We start from the raw sequence: 21,469 nt of genomic DNA, 5'->3' as shown, positions 1-21,469 counted from the left end.
CCCCGGCCTCAGGGTGACTTAACATCGTCCATTTAAGCCAATGAGCATGTGTCAACTTGAACTTAAAAATGAATATATTGCAGCCACTTTGGAAACAGTGTGCCAGTTCGTCCAGAGTTGAGTCACTGCGCTGCCACGTGACCCAGCCAGTCCACGCTGTCGTCTGCCCAAGAGAGCCGAAAACACGCATGCGCAGCCAAACTTGTTCATGAAAAGATCACAGCTGTTCCACTCACCACCGCCAAAAGGTGGAAACAACCCAAACGTGAGAAACGGATGAAGGGAGAAACAAAATGTGGTCCGTCCATACAGTGGAATATGATACATCCATGAAAAAGGAACGGGGCACTGACACCTGCTACAACGCAGATGACCCTTGAAAACGATGCTGCACGAGAGAAGCAGACACAAAAGGCCACACAGTGTCTGATTCCACAGACAGGAAATGTCCAGAACAGGCAAATCCACTAGGACAGAAGGTAGATTCGTAGCTGCCAGCAGCCGCAGGGCATGCTGAGGAGTGACTGGTGACGGCTGTGGGGCTTCTTTTTGAGCTCACGAAAACATTCTGGAATTCAATAGTGGGGACGGTCGCACAACTCTGTGAATGTACTAAAAGCCTGTGAACTGCACATTTCACGGCTGAATTGTATGGTACGTGAATTACAGCTCGATAAAGCCGTACAAGAAAAGAATAAGGAACATACTATAAGCTGGCCGTGAAATCGAGGCTTTGACGTGGTAACTAACTGTGTTGTTTCTGTGAAGCGTAATAAATAATACTTATTTTTAAACATATTATTATCTGTTGTGTAAAAATACAGAAACACTTTAAAATACGAATTTTAAAGTGAATAAGCTTTTGCGTCTGTGTAAATCTGGCTTTAGAAAGACACAGAGCACATTTTCATAACACATAAAGCAGTGTCCGTGTCCCTCTGACTGGCGCTGAACTGGTCTCAGGCCTGTGCCCTGCCGTGGCCCTATGGCTGTGCACCCAGGGGGGCAGGAGGCAAGGGGGGCAGGGCCTGCACTCAGCGCTCTCACCAGGCACAGCTGGTGGCCACACACAGGGCCGAGACCCCTCGCTCCTGAGCCCTCGCCCCAGACTTGCCAGCAGCCCCCTCAGAGTGAGGCAGGAGCTCCGTGGGGACCAGGCGCTTGGGCACAGCACTCCACAGTTTACAAGAGGTGCCAGCCTGACCTCTCACTGTGAAGAGGGCAGCATCCAGGAACTAGGGGCTGGGTGTGGATCCTCGACAAGCCTGAGGGCCCTGAGCCCCAGGAGAGCGGGAAGATGCTCAGGTCACACTCCCCAGCTCCCAGTCTCCGCCCCTCCTCCAGCCCCGTCCTCTCCCCTTTGTTTTCCTGGGAGACAGCGGCTTCTGTCTCCCTCTGGAGGCCGGGTGGGTGCGGCTCTCGGAGCCTGGCACGGCACGTGACGGGAGGGCAGGCGGAGGCCGGCAGCTCGGCTGGGAGCACCAGGCCTACCTCCCCACCCAGCCCTCCAGTTCAGGGCTCCGGCTCCCAGTCCAACCCTGCCTTCGGCCGTGTGCCTCAGTTTCCTCATCTGTAAAATGGGTGTGGGATCAGCTGTGCCGCCAAGGGCTGTTCTGTGGCTGGAGCACTGAGCGCAGGGCCGGGTGCTGAGCGCCTCGGGCCGGCTTCCCATGACTGCGGTCTTTTTCCCACCCTGGAGGCCAGGGCTGGGGGAGGGGGTAGGACAACAGGGACTGGGGGGCATGCCGGGCCTGTGACAGCACGTCCCCTCTGCTGAGCCTCTGCCTCAGCTTCCCCATTCTCCTGGGGCTGGGAGGGTGAGAGAAGCCTGGTTCGGGAACAGCATCCACAAAGACACGGTCATGTCGCTCGCCTCTGCCCCCAGGACAAAACCCTGACTCCTCGCCCTGAGCCACAGGGCCCCTGCCCACCTCTGTGACCTCCTCTCCCTGTACCTGCTGCACTCCCTGCCACAGGTCCCTTGCCCTCTACTGAACATCAGCTCATGAGGCCACAGGGCCTTTGCCCTGGCTGTTCTCACTGCTGGCTGTCCCACACCTCACATGCCAGCTCTGACCAGCCTCCAGTGGACTGGCCTCCCTGACTGCTCCGTCCACTCCCCCATTCTTTGCGTCGTCCACCTGCGACACGAGCGGTCGCTTTACTCCTTCACTGTCCCAGTTTTGTACTAGTCGCTGTCTCTGGAACACGAGCACCCTGGAGGCGGCCTCGCTGCCCTGTTCCCAGCATCCCCTCACCTAGAGGGCACACGGGTGCCGGTCACTCACTCACAGAATAAAGCAAAAAAGGAGAAACTGCTGTCACAGTTCTGTCAAAATTCCAGGGGCTCAACTGAAGAGGCCACACCCCGGCCCCCCATGGAGTGACCGCCGGGGGTTCCTGAGACAGACCCAAAGGAGGGGAGCCAGTCTCATCGAGCGGTACCGTGGGGCTGGCACAGGCTGGCAGTCCGCAGCCTGTAACTCCACTACTCCCAAGGGATGCCCTAAGTGGGGACCCCCCATTGTACAGACGAGAACAGTAAGGCCCAGGGAAGGGGCCTTCCACAGCCTGCCATGGTGCGCCTGCGCACCTCTGGGAACGGGGACAGGGGGCAGGCGAGCTCAGGGTTTCACAATCAGAGCCACCATCTCTGGGCGTTGTCCAAGACAAGGCCCGGCAGAGCTGCCTGGCGGAAAGCGGCGGGGAGCAAAGACAGGATGCAGTTTTCTCTCCCGCAGCCGTCCGGGCAGGCGGGGCCAGGCCGAGATGCGCCTTGTGTGGGTCCAAGGACACCCAGTTCCCTGCGCCGTGGCTGCCAGGCGGGAAGAGGGCGTGCAGCCAGGGCCGGGGTCGTCCGGGGGGCGGCCCTGCCAGGAGGCCCCGCTGCCAGGGTGCGCTCTGACGCATCTCACCGGGGTCCTCCGGCGCCCGCCGGGCCCTGCGAGCCGCGGCCGGGGGAGGGAGGGGTGGCAGGTTGCCAGCCGGGAAGAGGTCAGCATGCTGGCCTGAGTCCAGCCTCACCCCGAAGGCGGGGACCGACCTAGGTCACACAGGGCGTGACAAACCAGGTGTCCTGACTCCCAGCCCAGGGCTCTTGCTCCCAGGGGACCAAATTCTGGACATTCAGGCAGGAAGAGTGGACGGAAGCCAAACCCAGCTGGGGGAGGGAAGGACACGTCCCTGGGTGGGGTTGCCGAGGGGGGATGGGGGGGACACACTGAAAGCAGCCCGCAGGGCTCAGGCCTGGCCCAAGGGGTCCAGCAGGGCTGGTGGGATCCAGGCCAACCCTCCCAGCTCTCCAGCCTGGGCAGGCTACGTGTACCCACAACACAGACTCCAGGAGGCCCCTTATCAGCATGGCTGCCCCATGAGCTCAGCACCCTTCCCGCTAAAAGCAGAAACATGTGTTTCCATGACTCTGCTTCGCAGCCGGCAGGAGCGGGGTGGGGAGCCTCCCGCCCCTACCCCGTTACCCAGGCACAGAGTGAGTGCAGCGGCCAGACCCTGGCCGAGGGCCTCCCCGGCAGCCACAGCCGCTGTGAGCACTGTTTTCCGATCTGCGCCCGTTGGGCAAGACTCTCCGGAATTCTGTGCCTTAGAAACCTGTTGGCCAGGACTTAGCTTGTCAAAGGGCCACCCACCAGACCATCTGCTTCCCACAAACGGGGCGAGGCTCCTGCCGGCGGTGGCCCCCAGCACCCCCGGACACAGGAAACAGAGGACAACGTGGCTCGCCTGCCTTTGTGGGACATATGGAGACCCACAGAGCTCTGAACGAACCGGATTTTCCTATGAAATGTTCTAGAACTTGCCATTTTTAGCAAGCCCCAAGGTGAATCACGGGGCAGAGGAAACGAGTGAACGCATCGGATTTGAAAGTCAGATTTTCCTCCCTCTCCCTTTGCCCAGAACTTTTCCGAGAGACATGAGAGGAGAGAAAACAGACAGCACTGTTTTCAGTCAAAATAAAAGTGATCCCCGGCCTCTGCAGAAACAGTTCCTCCCCGAGCTGCCAGAGGCTCGGCGAGGACCTACACCTCCACCCGGCCACCCGCCCGCGGCCCTCGCTGGGTGCATGAGCCTTGTCTGTGCTGAACGCAGGTGAGCCTGGCGGCCCCAGGGCCTTGGGCACAGGCACCCTGCACAGGAGCCAGGCCATAGGTAGGAAAGGGAGGCACACGCTCAGTGACAGCAACCCAAACAGGGTGGCATGGGGACACTTAGGCCGCCCCGCGGGAGAGACACCTCTGTAAGGAGTGCCCCCTACGGCTCTGATGGCTCAGGGCCTGGACCACAGGCCAGAGCCAGGGAGCCCCGAGTTCCAAGCCCGGATCCAGGGGATGGGAGAGGAACCACCAACAGTCTTGGGGACCTGCTGTTTCCCCCACCACCACCTCCACCGGCGTCAGGCACACCCCCAGCACCGTTGGCTTGGACCACGGCAGCCACCTCCTGACTGTCTCCCCTCTGACCCCCATCAAACCCCCCAGGCCCAGCCAGGTGGCTTCAAGCCCGGGTCAACCCCGCTCTTTCCTCATGGCCCCACGGATAAAGTGCGGCCTCCGAGTGGACCCACAAGCGCCACCTGCCCGCCCAGCCTGCCCCACCTCCCACCGTGCCCCCACCGCTCCGCCACCCAGGGCCTGAACCCTGCCAGGCTCGCCCTCGCTGCTCCGGCCGTGTTGAGGGTACAAGGGCATCCTCCAACGATGCCCAAGTTCTGACCCATGGCCACCTGCCTGGGAACGTGACCTCATTTGGAAACAGGCTCTTGGCAGACGAGATGGAGTTAAGATGAGGTCATTGTGGGTGATCCTAATCCAGTGAGTGGCGTCCTCAGGGGAAGAGAAAAATTTGGGCACGCCATGTGACCATGGAGGTAGAGACCGGAGCGATTCCTCTATGAGCCGAGGAGGACCAAGGATGGTTGGCCACCACCAGCAGTGGCTGGAGGAGGCAGGAAGGACCCTCCCCTGGAGCCTTCAGAGGAAGCACGGTCCGCCACACCTGGATTTTGGACTTACGGCCTCCAGATTTGTGGTCCTCGGTGATGGCAGCCGTGCCACCCTCTCCCCCAGAGATGGCCTCCTTCTCTGCCCAGGCTCGGCTCAACAGCCACCTCCGGGGGCAGGCCCTCCCCATGCCCACTGCCCTCCCCCAACGTGGATCTGCCAGGTGGGGACTCCGTCCAGCGTCTGCCCCCCTGAGCAGGCTACATGCTCCCTGGGGGCAGGCGTGGAATCCGCCGCCCCGCTGCAGTCTAGGTATACAGTCAGCGCCAATACATGTTTGCAGAGCAAGAAAACACGACACAAGCGTCCAGCCACCCACTCACCTGTTCTTGTCGCTGCCCTCGGGCTCGTCCACCTCGTCGGCGCTGCAAGTGGCGCTGGAGTCGCTGTCCTGGGGCGCACCGGAGCCCTTGGCGGTGGCTTTGCCCGCGGCGCCGCAGCCCTCCTTCTTTTCTACCTTGAGCGTGCCCTCCGCCTTGACCTCAGCCTTGACCTCGGGCGCGCCCTTGACCTTGTCGGGCGCCTCCTCCGCGGCCTCCTCCTTGCACTCACTCTTGACGCTCCGGCCCGGCTCCGCGGGGGGCGCCTCGCCCGGCTCCTCCTTCTTGCCCACGTCCCCGGCCAGCTCGGGGGCCACCGCAGGCTTCTGCTCCTCGCCCTCCTCCGCCGGGGACGCGGCCGCCTCCTCGTCCTTCTCCTCCTTGGGGACCAGGGCGGGCGCCGCGGCGGGCTCGGCGGGCGCGGGTGGCGGGGCGGGGCCGGCGGGCTCGGGGGCCGCGGCGGGCTCGGGGCGCGGGGCGTCCTCCGGCGGCGGCGTGGGCGGCGCGGGGGGCGCGGCGGCGGGGCCGGGGGGCTTGGGCCCGTTCTGCCCCGTGTCCTTGGCAGCCTCGGCGCGCGGCGACGGGATGCTCTCGGTGTCCGAGCTGTTGTGGACGGCGGCTGTAGGGAGAGCGCGGGGGTGAGGGCGCTGGACCCCGGCCCGACCGCACCCAGCGCCTCCTCCGGCAAGAGCTGGGGACGCAGGGCCCCGGCTGCCGCCACCAGGCAGCCCTCCTGCCGCGCCCTTCTCCCAGGGCTGACCCTGGGGCCCCCAGCCTCCTTCCGCCCAGCCCCCACCCGCCTGGCAGCTGGCACCCCCCAGAGCCAGAGGGCCGCCAGGGCTGCGGGCCTGCTTCTGGGGACTCCATGTTCTCATCTGAGCTCGAGCCCTGGCTCTGCCCCCACTGGCAGCCGGCGGTGGTGGCACAGGTCACCTGGGGCCTTGCTTTCCCCATCTGTAGAGTGGGGAGAACAGATCCCACCTCATGGGGGTAAAAAAAACAGTGAGCGCACAGCACAGGCTGACACCAGGTGGCTGCCTGCTGTTGTGTCATCGTTATCGTCACAGCACGCCAACGTCAAGCGGGCCATGAACTCGGAGTCTGCCCACATCCCCCATCTGTTTCCCGCAACACAGCAGGTGCACAATGAGTGCTGATGGAATGACCGAATGTGCGTATGGACGAAGGGTGAGGGCATCTCGGCTCCAGGCCTGGCTCTTTAGCCCTAAAAAACCCACTCTTGTCACTTCTTTGGGCCTCAGTTTCCCCCATTTTCTGTACAATAGGGACATTTGGAAACCCCCGCACTTGCTGTGGGGGAAATCGCAGCAGGTGAGAGCCACGGATGAAAACCCTAGTGAAAACCAGCCACAGAGGAGCCCAAGGTACTGATCTGCCAGCAGGAGCGTCAGGGAACAGACGCTGCACTGGGAACAGGGACAGAAGTGGTGGCAGCACAAATGGTGGTGCTCACAGGCAGAGGAACGCTCCCCGAAGTGGGGCCCCTCGCAGGACACGTGACCTCAGGATGCCCCCCACCCCGGCCTGGCCCTACCCCCACCCCCAGGCCAGGTGGCCACATTCGTACCTGGGCCACTGCACTCTCCTCTGGGCACCTCGTTCCCAGAGGCGTGTAAGGCTGGAAGGAAGTGAGAGAAGGGTTAGAAGCGAGGTGGCTCGGGCAGCGGGTGGGAGGGCGGTGGGCAGTGTGGCCAGGGGGCAGGGCCAGAGGAGGGCCAGGGCCCAGCAGGGAGGACCCACAGTGGCTCTGCTGGCCACTCGCCCGCCCTGTCCCAACAGCCCTTGTCCTGGCACCGATGCTCCCTCGACACCAGCAGCCCCAGGGCACCTGCAGCACCTAGACAATAACGGGGTCACGGAGGGTGGGAAGCAAGTGCTGCCCACCCCTGAGCGTCCTTGGGCGAGTGACTGGCCTCTGGTGCCCGGCTCCCAGGACCCTGGGGCAGAGGTGCTGGCCGCAGAGGTGGGGCTCCTGCCCCGGCTCACCTGTTGGATGCAGAGCCAGGCCAGCAGGGCCTGCCGGGGCCCCGGACAAAGGCTTCCTTCAGCCTTCACTGCCCCCTGGGCCCCAGACTCTCCCACGTCTCTCCTCCCTTCAAGGCCCAGAGCAGAAATACCACCACCACCACCAGCAACCCAGGGCTCGCTGTGTGGGTGCTGGGCTCCATACAAAGCTCTTCACACACACCTCTCGCGTCACCCTCAACCACCGCTGAGATGGGGACAGTCATCACACTTGTTTGCAGATGAGGAAACTGAGGCACGGAGAGGCCACGTCACTTGCCCAAGGCCACACTGCATGGGGCAGGAGGGGACTGACCTGGCATCCTGTGCCCCTAACCACTGGGCTTCCTGACCCTGCGTGCTCACTCCAGCAGCGTCACTCCCTCCCTTCCACGCAGTCAGACAGCAGGATGTAGGGGCCAGCTGAGGTCCCCTCGAGAAGTGGCTTAGCCCCGGAGTCTTGGTCGGTCTGTCCACAGAACAGGCAGGTGACACCTGGCCCTCTCCCTCACCACGAGGCTCGCCTACAGTGGTTCTTGGGCATGAGCGTGCGCCAAAGCGCCAGAGGCCCATGAAGACTCAGACGGCCAGGCGCCCCCCAAACGACTCCCATGCAGGAGGTCCGGGGGGCCCAAGGATTGGCACTTCCAACAAGTGGGATTCCTGGCCCCCAAATGGGCCACTGTGTGATCCTGGGTAATGCTCCGAGCCTCAGTTTCCCCATCTGTGAAGGGGTGCTGAGAGCACTCACACCACGGGGCTGCCGTCATGACTGAAGGGACGAACCAGGGCTGCTGCTCGTTCTGCAGCCATGATGGCTCCTGGAGATACATTCTGGCCACATGGATGCCTCCTCCCTGCCCTGGACTGACTCATCTCCAGCCCGGGTGCAACGAGGCGCGGCTGCCCGCCCCCTGGAGGAGTCTGCAGCACTGCTGGGGCTGGCTGGGTTTTCTAGAAGCTTCTACTGGGGCAACCTTGGGCCCCAGTGAGGCCCTAACCTATCTCACCTCTTGCACCCGGTCACAAGGGGCAGGGTTACACAGCGAGTGCTGACTGGGCTGGCGATTCCAAGTCCACCGGTTACGTGACGCACTATGTGAGTGATTCTCCAGTCCCTGGGCCTGTTTCCTAGCCTGTAAGATGGGACCATCACCCCGTACCTTCTCAGGTGCTGTCTGTGATCTGCTCGGAGCTACCAGGTGGTCTCAGGAGCCTCAGCACCAGCCACAGCAGTCCCCCCTCCTCCCTATCCCTGATGTGGCATGTGAACCTCACGCGTGATGGGGAGCTCACTACCACACAGTTCTCTTACTGGGCAGCATCTGCTCTGGTTTTAATGATGAGCCAAAGTCTGGCTTCCTTTAACTTCCCACCCAGCCTGCATCCTGCCCATACAGGCAGCTGGGAGGATATTTAGAGAGGGGCCTGGGTGTCTGCTCCCTCAGTCTTCCCTTTTCCTGGCTACAGACTCAGGACCCAGGATGAGAGGACCAGAGGGATCTGGAGCCCTCCATCAGCCACTGGCCAGGCCTCTGGACAACCTGGGTGGAGGGACCCAGGGCTGGTGAGGAGGCCAGACTCAGTACCCAGACCCATCCTCAACCCGAGACAACAGTAACCAAATGGCTCGATTCACCATATCTCACCAGGAAGGAGGAGTCAGGGTGGTGAATACACTGCGGGCTGGTAGAGCTTGGCTTTATCCGCAGGCCTGGCTCCCAGAGCCAGGAGGTGGCTCCCCCCTTCCCTCCCACGCTGGCAGAAGCTCAGGAGTGCAAATGCAGAGAGGCAGACGGACGAAGGGCAGAACCCCAGACGGCGGGAGAAGGAAAGAAGGTTCTGCTTATCAAGAACTGGAAGGCCTGCCAGGGCCGCTCTGGCCAGGAGGACAACGGAAGGGCTAAGCAGGGGTTGGGGTCCTCAGGGGCGTCATACCGCCCGGGGGCAAGTGCAGACCCAGGGAGAAGGGAGGGGCGGGGCCACAGGCTCACTAATTAGGCATCAGAAGCGGGGGCGGGTGGCAGCGGGGGGCAAGTCCTGACTCTACACACACTTGTTATGGGTGGAATGGGAGTTAGACGGGGGCTGGGCTCTGAAGCCGGGCACGGATCTCGCGCGATCAGAATCCCCCTTTTGAGCCACCAGCGCCGCTCTGATGATTAACTCTCCCGCTCTCTCTAGCAGCAGTCACCTGGTGGCAGAACTCACCTAAGACGGGGCAGACGATGCAAACACGGGCCACCTGGGGGGCTGCACCAGGGACCCTGAACTGCCTGGGCCTCAGTTTCCCCCAGAGAACACAGAAAACCGTGTAACTGTGTAACTTCTCATCCAAATCGGGACAGTTGGGAGTAAAAGGAAGCACTATCATTAGGTAACTTTTGAAATATTCATCAGCCAGTAGATCGGTATTGTTTATATTGGTCAACTTGCAAAATAATGCAGGTCAAAAAACTCTTCAAAACTAGAATCTTTTTCTAACGTGTGACACCAGATGTGCTGGCAAGACAACAGGTGTCACTAGGGCTGTCCTGGACGTGTATGGTCCCCAAGAATGAGGCTCCACTCACAGGGGCAGGAGGATGGCACAGACAAGGCCCGACGGGCACAGAGAAGCTGATTATCATCATTATTGTTGCCGCCATCACCGCCATTGTCATCGCCACCACCACCATCATCATCATCATCACCATTTTCACCGTCACCGTCGGTGCCATCATGCTCTCCCCGTCGGGGCAGCCGAGGCCCCTTCTCAGATGGACACAGCCGTTTCCGGGAGAGGTCAGTTCCCGCCAGCCTAGACTCACCTTCTGCCTCCTCCGCCATCTCCTCCTCGTTCCCACTCACACCCGAGGCCTCCATCTCCTCGTCCTCCACCACGGGAGGGAAGGCAGCCTCCTCACTGGCGGTGGCTGGGGCTTTCTTCTTCTTCCTCCGTGCGTTCCTCTCCTTCTCCTGGGGCACAGGGACAGTGCGGGTCAGGGCCTGGGCCTGGGCTGTCAGCCCGGGGACTCCCCTGCCAGAGGCCCTGCCGCAGCTGCGAGGATCAGCAGTCGGCCATGTGGTCCTGAGGGCGCCCTTCCATGCCCGAGGCTATTTTTACCAAGGGCTTTATTCTTCCATCCCTCCCAGATACCCCGGGGCACAGCTCGGCCTATGGGCTGCCCTCACATCCTTCCGGAACAGGTGAGGAAGGCCTGCCTCTGCCTGAAGGCCCCGGGATCGCTGCAGCCCCTCTGACCTTCCCAGCCAGAGCGGTGACCACGCCCCCAGAGGACACCATGCCAGGTGGGTCAGCGGGAGCAGACGAGAGAATGAAGGAGGCCTCTCCGTGCGCAGCTCATCCACCCCTCACTGAGCCCTGGGGACAGGCTAGCTCATGACTTCAGCCCGCCAGTCTGTACAGGGCACCAGCCTGTACCAGGCATGGCCCCAGGGCTGACAACGCACAGGGAACGAGGTAGACAGGTCCCTGCCCCAGAGGCCTTCCAGACAGGGAGCCGGGCAACCAACACGTCAATTAAAAAGAAGGGACTCAAGGTGCGGCCAGGGCTGCGGAGGGGAAGGGGCAGGGTGGGCGAGTGAGCACAGCAGGGGCGGGGGCTACTCTGGAAGCCAGTCCCGGCCAGGAAAGGCTTCTCTGAGGAGGTGACATCTGAGCCGGGGTCTGAGTGGTGAGAGGGAGCTGGCCAGGCACGGCTCTGGGTGAGAATGGCCCAGGTGGAGGGAACTGCACATGCACAGGCCCCAAGGTGTGCCCGAGGTGTGTGTGTTCCAGGAACAGAAAGAAGGCGCGGAGCCTTTCACTTCCCCCCACAGCTCATCCTGGTCCCCAGAAGCCCAGCTCCTTGCACAAGGGGCCAGGTGCCCATGCTCCAGCTTGGGTACAAACATCACTCCTCCTTGATGGCTCCTGTCTGAACCTCATTGGACTGGGTGCTCCAGGAGGGCATCTCTTTACCCCCCGTGTTGAGCCAGGCAGAGGCTCAGAAAGTGTTTGTTGATTGACTTACTGAGTGACTGTGAATGGACAGTGTCTGGGGCTTGAACACAGTCAGCAGAGTGGGGGTACGTGCAGAGTCAGAATGTGCTGGGGGTCCAAGGTGACCAGGGACTCCCAGGGGAAGTGGACTGGCTCTTAAGAGGGGACCCACCCCAATACAGCTGGTATGACAGGAGGGGCTGCAGCCTGAGCCCTTCAGGGTGTCTGAGGAAGGAGCCAGAACCTACAGCACTCCTGGCCATGCCGACAGCGCTCGGGGAAGCCCTTTACACTGGGTTGAATAGTGTCCCCTCAGAATTCAAGTCCACCCGAACCTCCGAACGTGACCTTATTTGGGAACAAGCTCTTTACAAATGCAATTAGTTAAGATGAGGTCATACTGGATTAGGGTGGATCCTGAATCCAACATGGCTGGTGTCCTTATAAGAGGGAAATTTGGACGCACAGGCACACAGGGGAGTGACGCGCCGACAGGCCAGGACATCAAGGATGCGGGCGGTACCGGGAGCTGGAGGCAGCAGGGCCTCCCCTGGAGCCTGAGAGGGGCTCAGCCCCGGGACGCCTGGATTCCTGACTTTTAGCCTCAGAACTGTGAGAGAACGCGTTTCTGTTGCTTTAAGCCACCCCCTTTGTGGGCACAGGAAGCAGGAAACTAACGCACCTCCCTCCACCAGCCCCGGCCCCAGGACACGGCCACGCATGAGCACGGGCCACGGCCATCACCCGCAGGCGCCAGCAGGCCCCGGCCCCCCGGCCCCCACCATGCGGGCCAGGAAGAGGCCCCCTGGGGCCGAGCCCTGGTCCTGGAGTGGGATGACTTCCCATCCCGCCTTCGTCCTGGGCAAACGGGCTCCTCGGAGCACGGCGGCCACCGGGATAAGAGCAGGGTATGCCTGTTCTCAGGTTTCTGACGCCAGCAGGGCCAGGCCCAGCCCCACCCTGCGAACGTCTCCAGGCCTTGGGGGGCACACCTGGCTCTGCACCCACCGCCTCCCGGCTGGCCCTGTCCCAGCTGCTCCCAGAGGCCCCCAGGAGCGCAGAGGCTTGAGAAAGTGGCGCGGCGTGCGGCTTCTGTGGGTGCGGCGAGGGTTCCCCTTTCTCCCCTGTCTATTTCTGGCAGACGGACCCACTTGCGGCTGGCGGAGGCGATGCTCGGCCGCCAGGAAGCGGGGGTCCTCGGGATGCTCGGAGCCTCAGAGGGCTCGGGGGCTCCTACGGCCCAGCCGGGACGTGGGTCTGCCTGGTGACGTGCGGTGTCTCGGGGGTCGGCCTCACCCGCAGCCCAGGCCCCGTCTGCCCAAGCGGGTTGAAGACAGAGAGGCTGGGACTCAGCGAGGGTCCCAAGACTCCTTCCACACGCGGCCCGCACCCCAGGATTGGGCAGTGCGTGTGGAAGGGGGATGCTGGCGACACTAGGGCTCATAGTCACAGCGGACCTTTATTGAGCACCTACGGCGTGCCAAGCATTTTCCGCATATGGATTCGCAGGACCAGCACAGCTGCCCTGCGCATCAGAGCACGTTGCCCCTGCTTCCAACCCTCCAGGGGCTCCCCAAACCCTCCACATAAAACCCCAAGGTCTCTCCCTCGACACAGCCCTGCGGAATCTGGACCCGGACCCACCCGCCTCTCCACCTCGCTCGTCCGCCCCCACTCCCCCCCTCGCGCCACTACAAACAGGCCGCCCGCCTTGAGCAAACGTGGCCACAATGCCCTCCGACAGGGCCTCTGTGCTGGCTGTCCCTCCACCTGGACATCCTTCTCCCAGATACTTTTCGCTCCCATCAGGGCTTGACTCAGATATCACCTCCTCAGAGAGGTCTTCCCTGATTACCCATCAAAACCAGCTAACGCTCACCCCTGTCAATCACTTTCTACCATATCCCTCATCTTACCACCTTCAGACCACACTCTGAAATTATGTGTGTGTTCATTTGTCTCTTGAGCTGGAACAAGGCTCGAGGGTGGCATCTTTGCCATCTCTTCTCAGCTGTATTCCCAGAGCACCTGGAACAGTGCCTGGCACAGAATAGGCGCTCTCTAACTATTTCATTACATTAATGAACCTGACAGACAAAGACATTGGCTCAGAGAGGCAAAGACACTTGCCCAAGATCATACAGCTCATGACTCGAGGAGCCCAGACCTGAATGCAGGTTAGGTTCAAGCACTTGCCTACCTGGACCATCTCTCTCTGCAGGCCTGTGCAGCCTCAGATGGAAGAGACAACAGAGGAAAACAAGGCAAGGAGGAGCCTGGGCTGAGGTGGACAGAGACAGAGAAACAGGGAAGCTGGGCCCCAGGGCCTACGTCCACAGATGAGAGGAAAGGGTAACCTTCGGCCATAAGGAAGGGGAGGGAAAGCCTCAGAGAAGTCACCAATGCCAAACGTTACATAACTGTGGACGCGCTCCGCCCGCCCATCTCGCTTCCTGCTGACGTCGCCCGCAGCCACGCTCCAGCCAGGCCTGGTGCAAGGCTGGAGGGGACACCCGCTGACCCTCTGGCTCCCCGACTCCTTCCTGCACTGGCCAAGGGTGACACGTCTTCCTGAGTTCCAGACTGGGCCTGGCCAGCAGCCGGGTGGCTGCCACTGCTGCAGGCGTCCCACGGACCTGTCTTCCTCCCGGGGACGGGAGGGTGGGGGAGGGGCGGGGGCACAGGTCACGGAGTTCAGTGGCATCTTGTGAGGCCGCCTGCATACTCCAGTGACAGGGAACTCACCCCCGCGCCACGGGTGGCTGCTGTCAGGATGGACGGACCCGGGCTGAACCCGACCTCCTGCAACGGGTCCCCGCCTCTGCTCCCCGCCACCCTCAACATAAGCCCGCTTCTTCGCGGTGGGTGGGGACGAGAGCTGACCCCGACCCCCACATCACCCTTTCTCAGGAAGCGATCGGCGCCATCTGCTGGCCTCAGAACGCGCTGCCAGCCCCCACTCTCTGGTCCCCGCTTGCCCAGCAGGACCACCCTCCGCTGCGTGCTGTGTGAGCCACGTCTAATCACACAGGGATGGTCGATGAACGGAAGCCGGGGCGCCTATGGACCCGGGCCCAAACCCCTCTGTGGTCTCAGCAGGCACCTGCTCCCCTCAGCCTCAGCATCCTCACCTGCGGGATGGGGGCCCAAGCAGGGCCGCGGGGTCCCCCCCATCCACACCTCCTCAACAGGCTGCCAGCAAGGCTGCCTCCTGCCAGAGCACTCTGGGCCGGGGGACCTGCCCCATCAGCTCAGGGGCGTTTCTCCCAGCCCTGCACCACCCGCCCCAAGCCCAGCCCTGGCTGCCCTGCCCTCAGCTCGTGCACCTTCAGTGGCTCCCACTATCCACTCAAGAAGTGCCCAGCTCCTCAGCCCAGCAGGAAGGCCCGTCCCCGTGTGTCCCCTGCGGCACTTGCCGCTGCTTCCCTGGCACATGGTGGGCACTCAGCACAGGCTGGCTGAGCACACGAGGATAGCGTCTGGCGCCTCCCGAGCGTGGAGCAGGACTGGGCACTGTCCCTCCAGCGGGAATGCACCTGCTCCCACGACAGGCCGCCAGTGGTCCCGGTCTGACCTCCCGCTTTACAGAGGAGGAAACCGAGGCACAGAGCAGAGAGGCCACAAACCCGCGGGCACCAGTCAGGACAGCAGGGCTGGGCTGTGAGCCCCCGAGCCCAGAGCCCCCTGCACCGCTCTGCTTGGCTGCCGCTTACAAGGAATGAGTGAATGAAGAAATGAATGAATCAACCAGTCAGCCACTCGGCCAATCCAGGAGCAGACGTACTCCACACCCAACTGACCGCCAGGGAGACGCGACACCGCAGCCACCAGGCATCTGGCGGCGTGAGTACGCCAGCACCACCACCATTGAGGCTCTCCCTCCCAGGGTGCTTGTGACGTGCCAGGCCTCGTTCTCCGCACTTGACACCCGTCCACTCACGTCATCCCTCCAAGAGCCCTTTGAGGTGGGCACTATTATTATTGTCATCTCATAGGTGGGGAATCTGAGGCACAGAGAGGACAAGCCACTTGCCCAGGGCCACACAGCTAGTAAGTGGCAGAGTCTGGATTTGAACCTAGGTCTGTTGGATCCAGAGTCCCTGCTATGGCTGTTCCACACACACCATGCAAGAGAGCACCTCAAAACCCCCGAGGAGAAAAGGGGCCAGTGGCTTTGGAACAAAATGATGATGATCTTCCTACGAGTGGGGGCAGTGGACCCTCATGGAGCGTGCACTCAGTTAGCTCCCTGAAGGTGGTGACTCACTCCATCCTCTACAGCGCTCGGGGTAGGGACACTATTCCCCCACTTTACAGATGAGGAAACTGAGCCTCAGCAGGGTGAAGCTGCTGCCCACGGTCACACAGCTGCCAGGTCATCAAGCCAGAACTTGACCCCACATTCGCCCCTGAGCCCGGGCTGCACCATCCACCTTGCTGGGGTCTCTGGTTTTCCAACCCATGCTGTCAAGTTTCGGGGTCCCCGGGGAAGCACAGGATGGTGCCCCGAGGAAACCTGGAAGTGAGGCCGTGGGGCCAGCAGGCTGGGAGAGGAGCTGCCCGTAACCCAATAGCCCGGAGCAACACGGGCTGCAGCCAGGGCTGGGAGGGGCGGGGCGGGGGAAGAAGAGGTGAGAGGGAGGAGGGCAGGGAGAAGGAAGATGATATTTCATGCCTGGGCGATGCTTCCCCCCTCCCCCAGTTAACCCTGAGCTGGTGCCCAGAGACACTGCCAACATCCGGGCCCCTCCAGCCCCCGGCCCCCACGGGGCTGGATCCCCTCTGCTCTAAAAGATTTCGGCAGGAGTTAAACACAGGTGCTCTGCGTCCTCAGCCCCTCTGAGCCTTCCTCCCTGCGGAAACCAGAGTCCTGGAAACTCTAGAAAAAAGCAGAGCTCCCGGAGTACACGGAGCCTGACGCTCGAGGAACACCAGCTTCAGTTCCATCTGACAGCCATGGGGGAGGCGAAGGAGGCGTGGTCTAACTCACGTGACGGGGAATGGGGGCAGGGAACAGCAACCCCTCCAGCCTGGAGCACTCAGAGGGGCTGGGAATGGAGGCCCTTAAATTCTGCACAGCACTCGAGGAGAGTTCCAACAGGATAACTGTGTCCCTGGCCTGCCCATGCTATGTGACCTCAGCAGCCTGCTCACCCTCTCTGGACCTTGGTGAGCATTCAGCATTGCCTCCCAAGACAGGCCGCACACACTTTAAACCCAGCAACAGGCGCCTTGTCCAGGGGGCTGAGGAACAAGGAGATCCTGTGGGGAGGAGAGCCTTGTCTCCCTTTTGCCCCCTCCTATCTACAAGGAAATGCGCAGCCTCTGACTATGAGCACGGGTCCTCGGCTCACGTATTATGGGTCCAAACCCCAACTCAGCTGTTTCTGAGCTCGGCTGAGCCTTAGTTTCCCCAGATCTGAAATGGTGACAATGCCTAGTGTGTCAAAAGTGAGCCCAAAGGGAGAGAGAAAGAAAGATGGAAAGACAGACAGACAGAAGCGGCCGCCCCCAGTCACAGCTGCAGGAAGCGGCTATCTCCGTGGAGACCATCTACATGCTCCGAGAGGCGGCCAGCCCCTTCTGTGCTCCTGGGGGACAGAAAGGTCTTGCCCTCCCCTGAGCCCCTGGGAGGCCAGTGCTGGCCGCTTCTCTGCGACCTGTCCTTCTGTTCCCCGGGCAGCTAAGACTATGAGGCCAAACAGGGTGGGGGGATGCTCCCACAGGGTCCCTCTGCCTCTAGGTCTTTGTCCCAAGGCGCCAACAGCCACAAATCCCTGTGAGTCAGTGCCCGATCCGCCACCTCCTTCCTCCACAGCCTGAGCTGGCACTGAAGGCCCCCAGGGGCGTCAGCCCGAGGGCTGCTGGGGGCGGAGGTGGGAGGGTGGGCCTGGCGCACAGCAGGCACGCGCCTGTCCGAGTACCCAGGAGGGATGTTTACGGCACAGATCCACCTGGGGGCCACCCGTGGGCACCGCGGAGCAGAAGCCAAGGGGCCGAGTCCCAGGGGAGACAGCTGGCCTAACACCCCGCGCAGGGCTCCAGGGGCAGCCCCACGTGGGGCACACAGGCCACATGTGGGTGGGGCTCACCATCTTCAGCTTGTGCTGCTGCAGGATCTCATCGAGGTTCTGCCTCTTCTTGTAGTTAAAGTAGAAGTTCTTACACTGCGACACGGTCTTGGAGCCCACCATCCGGGCGATGGCCGACCAGTTCCGGCCGTGCTCCAGGAGACCTGCGGGGGAGGATGGCGGGTGAGGGCGGCAGAGGCCCGGACAGGCAGGGGGCTGCACCCACGGCCTACAGGACACACAGAGCCTGGCGCAGAAAGCAGCCCCAATGCCGAACCGGGGGCTCCCTGCTCGGGTCCAAGGTCTCCAGAAGGAGACGCAGTAGGGGGTACACTGGAGAGGGTGGGGGTCTTCCCCAGCTTTAGGGAAAGGCCTGGGCTCCAGGAGCCGGGAGGGGCGGGGACTCGCCCCGGGTGCACCCCCGCCGAGGACCGAGGCCCCCGTCAGGGTCCTGGGGCTGAGGGCTGAGGTCCGGGGCGCAGACCCGCCTGGGCCCACCTCTCTGCCTCCCCGGGCTGCCGTGACCCAGCACTGACACTCGCTCACAGCTGCAGACGAGGCCTCGGGAGACAGGGCTGTTTTCCGGCTGCACCGGGCCGGGAAGGGAAGGAACGTGTGCGCAGGGGCGGAGGGTGGAGTCCGGCGGCTGAGCTGGGGCCAGGAGCCTCCGCGCCCAGGTCAGCTGGGGCACCTCCAGGGCCCAAGGCGCCCCCGTGCACACCGACAGGCCCACCCTGGACTTGGGGCCCACCGGGCTAATTGAGGGGCTGGGAGAGGACTTGCCCCCCAAACCACAACCCCCCGTATCTCCCTGAGCTTCATATAGCCTCGCAGACCCCTGATGCGGAGAGAATGCACCAGGAATTGGCAGCACCCACCGCAAACCCACCCAGGCCAGAGAAAGTCCCCTCAACGCCTGCAGACTCAGGCCAGAGCCGTGCCCCCCCACACCCAACGCCGTAAACACCAGGTCAGCAGAAACGCGGCCTGCAGCTTGAGGCCGCGCCCGGGAGCTCCCAGGGCACACAGGCGCACATAGTCATACACGGGCACACACGCACTGGCCAGCATCTCCCGGCAGCCGGCTGCCCACGCAGGTGGGGCTGCAGGGGAGGTGGGAGGGGGGCTGCACCTCCAGGGGCCGCAGGGCAGGACTGGCCCCGAGGATGGCAGGCACGAGGCCCGAGCCTCGCTGCCGGGCACACGGTGGCCCCCGAGCCCCAGCCCCAGACCTGTGAGGATGGACGGAAGGTTCCCCAGAAGGAAGTTTGAGGCCGTTTCCTTGAATCCAGTCAAGCTGGAAGCAGGACTGCGGTGGCAGTGCTGTGGGGGTGCGGGGGGCCGACGGCCTGTGCGCTCGTGTCCCTGTCTCTCATTCATTTGCTCGCCCGTCCACTCGTTCGTTCGTGTGCCAGCACCTGGCTACGTACACGGCTCCAACAAAGGCAGCATCACAGCCCAACGCCAACACACCAGCACGTCGCACGCCAGGCGATTCGGAGCTCACAAAGCGCCGCAGAGCCTCAGTCCCACCTCATCCTGCTGTCCCGGACGCTGAGCACTTCCCCACCCCCAAGAAGGGGGAAACTGAGGGTCAAGGGGTCCCAGCAACTCACAAGCTGCCGGGCTGGGCCGAGGAGCCCAAGGGGCGTGGGGACCTGGGTTTCTGCTCTCCCGCCTCTGGACCCCGCGGGTGGGGGTGGTGCTGGACCTTGGGCCACCTGCTCCCCTGGAGGCCACGGGGCCACGTGGCTCCCCGGCAACTCCTCAGGGTTCCTCAAGGACAGGCACGGAGGGGAGGGCCAGGGCATGGGATCAAGTGTAACCCAGCCCCCTGACCTTTCCCTCCGCCTGCGCCAGCAGCAGCTGCCACTTCCACAGAACCTGGCGGAGGATGGAGGACGACGGGGACGCGCGTTTATTTATATTTCCCCAGCTGGGGCCAAGAGAGCCCAGGCAGACACGTCGAGCCGGAACCCCGGGAGGGGAGGGTGGGTCTCCCATCTGGGCCTGCTGGGGGGGCGGCCAGACCCCGGGGAGGCTGACACTTCCAAGCTAAACACACAAATGAGGTGGAGGCTCAGAGTCCGGCTGGGGGCTTGGGGTCTTAATGAGCTCCCCTCGTGGCAGCAGCTGAAGCTGATGGGGAGTCGGGGCGGGGGGGGGCGGTCAGCCAGCCCTTCCGGAAAGTGAGCGAGCGGCTCCTGAAGGAGCACGGGACAGGGCGTGCTGTGTGCTGCCAGCCGACCCCTCTGCTCTCTGGGCCTCAGTTTCCCTAACTGCCAAGTGAAGGGCTGGGGGTGTTCTACTACTGCTGGCCAGGGGCCCTGGGGTGGGGGCGGGCTGGCATAGGCTTCCTTCTGGCTCCTGTTCTGGAACCCCCAGACTGCGGGTACAGGGCACAGGGAGAAGCACGGAGACCCCTCCGTGCCTCAGCGACCACTGAATCAGACCCCGCCAAGGCCCCCGACGCACGTCCACCCAGAGAGAGCACCTCTGGGCACTCGCCAGCGGAGACTCCCGGGGCCTGCCCTCCTTCCCAGAGCCCCAGCCTGACAGCCAGGAAGGCCGGGGGAGGGGGCGCCAAGGAAAAGGGGGGGAATCCCACAGGGGCAGAACTCCGCATCCCCCCCCACCCCGGCTGCCTGACAGCCGCGACCAGTCCCTGCCACCAGCTCCCAAAGCCCCCGCAGTCCCCTCTCGGGGCCACTCACTCACATCCTCTCATCTGCGTCTCCCCCTTGGCCAAGTTTTCCGGAAACATACGGCTTGGAGGATGCTCCGGGGAGCGGAGCTGGGAGCAGCGGGCTGGGAGGCGGGAGGCTGGCTGGTGCCGGGCTGCGAGGCTTCTGGCTGGCGTCTGCTCGCAGCTCAGCTCTGCCTCACATCCTTCTCGTCCAACGGCGGTGAGGGAGGGGGAAGGGAGGAGGAAGGGAGGGAGGAGGAGGAGGAGGAGGAGGAGGGAGGGACCGCAGGCGGCCGGTGGAGGCTGGCTCCGAGAAGGGCGGGGAAGCAGCTCCGTGCCGCCCGTGGTGGCCCAGGGCTCCTACGGCGCTGCCACCCCTGACGCCGTCCCGTCCCCCTGCAGCTGCGAGCGTGCGAGGTGCCCTTCGCCGATGGGGGCGGGCAGCGGGAACTTGTCAGTTGTGTGCTCGGTGCCCCGTGCCAGGCGTCACCAGGGTGTACAGCATCCGCGGCTCCTCCGGGCACTGAGGCGCCCAGCACAGACGCTCAGCAAGGGGCCGCGGCCGGGAGCCCCCGGACCCCCAACGCCCCCGCTAGGTGAAATGCAAAGACTCTAGCGCCAGAGCAGAGTGCGCAGCCTCCGCGCTGGTCACTGGCTCCGCGGGATCTTCCTGCCGCCTGACCCAGCGAGACGCGTCAGGCTGAATGTGACCTCCAGACGGAGGCTCGGGGAGCGGGCGGGCGGGGGAGCGTGGCAGAAGCCCAGGTCCAGAAGGGGCGGGCCAACTTGGCACTGGCTTCCCCCTCCCTCTCTCCCCATCCATGGCGGTGGTGGCGTCAGCAGCGGTAAGAACAGACGAGGGTTCAGAAAAGCAGAGCCCCCCCACCTGGCGGCCGGAGCCAACAGCTCCCTCCGCTGTCATCCCCTGCGCCAGTTCCACCTGCGGCCTGCCCCCCGCCCCCGCCCGGGCCCGGGGCCGGCCCTCCCAGGGGCCCTGGAGGTCGGGGTCGGGGTCGGCGCCCTCGTGCCCTCCCTCCAGCCCCAGTGGAGCACTCTGGAGGACGCCCAGGATCTGAGGAGCCTCTTCTAGTGCAAACGAGACCCCCGCCCACTTCGGGGGGTGAGGGCCTGGAGGCCCCAGAGGGCACTCTGCTGCCCGAGGATCTCGGGACCGCGCCCGCTCCTTCCTCGGCTCTGAGGCAGCCCCGGCGGCCAGGTCGGCCTGGCCCCACAGGAACACCTGCCACTGCCGTCCAGGCAGCTCCAGAGGTTGAAAGTTAACTGAGCTGAACTTTGGAGCGGCATCCAGGTCACGACCGATTTCTCCAGCTCCAGGGTCACTGACCTGCTTGTCCCTCCAGCCACGG

General features: G+C 63.3%; 1 protein-coding gene across 42 annotated transcripts in view; it reads right to left on the bottom strand.

The window, feature by feature from the left end:
• Window positions 1–21,469, bottom strand: part of NCOR2 (nuclear receptor corepressor 2) — a 206,694-nt gene that overhangs the window by 35,546 nt on the left and 149,679 nt on the right. For 35 of the 42 annotated variants that reach the window (XM_070515883.1, XM_070515866.1, XM_070515882.1 and 32 more), the window contains 4 exons: window positions 17,438–17,580; window positions 10,171–10,318; window positions 6,924–6,974; window positions 5,339–5,954 (listed from right to left, as the gene is read on the bottom strand). In XM_070515883.1, coding sequence (XP_070371984.1) covers window positions 5,339–5,954; window positions 6,924–6,974; window positions 10,171–10,318; window positions 17,438–17,580 — 958 coding nt within the window. The remainder of the gene's footprint in view (window positions 1–5,338; window positions 5,955–6,923; window positions 6,975–10,170; window positions 10,319–17,437; window positions 17,581–21,469) is intronic. The other 7 variants (XM_070515876.1, XM_070515875.1, XM_070515877.1 and 4 more) reach the window with 1 other exon arrangement.

This window comes from Equus asinus, chromosome 8 (assembly GCF_041296235.1).
Source record: "Equus asinus isolate D_3611 breed Donkey chromosome 8, EquAss-T2T_v2, whole genome shotgun sequence".
NCBI classification, from domain to species: Eukaryota; Metazoa; Chordata; class Mammalia; order Perissodactyla; family Equidae; genus Equus; species Equus asinus.
This window is presented reverse-complemented; position numbering and strand designations above follow the sequence as displayed.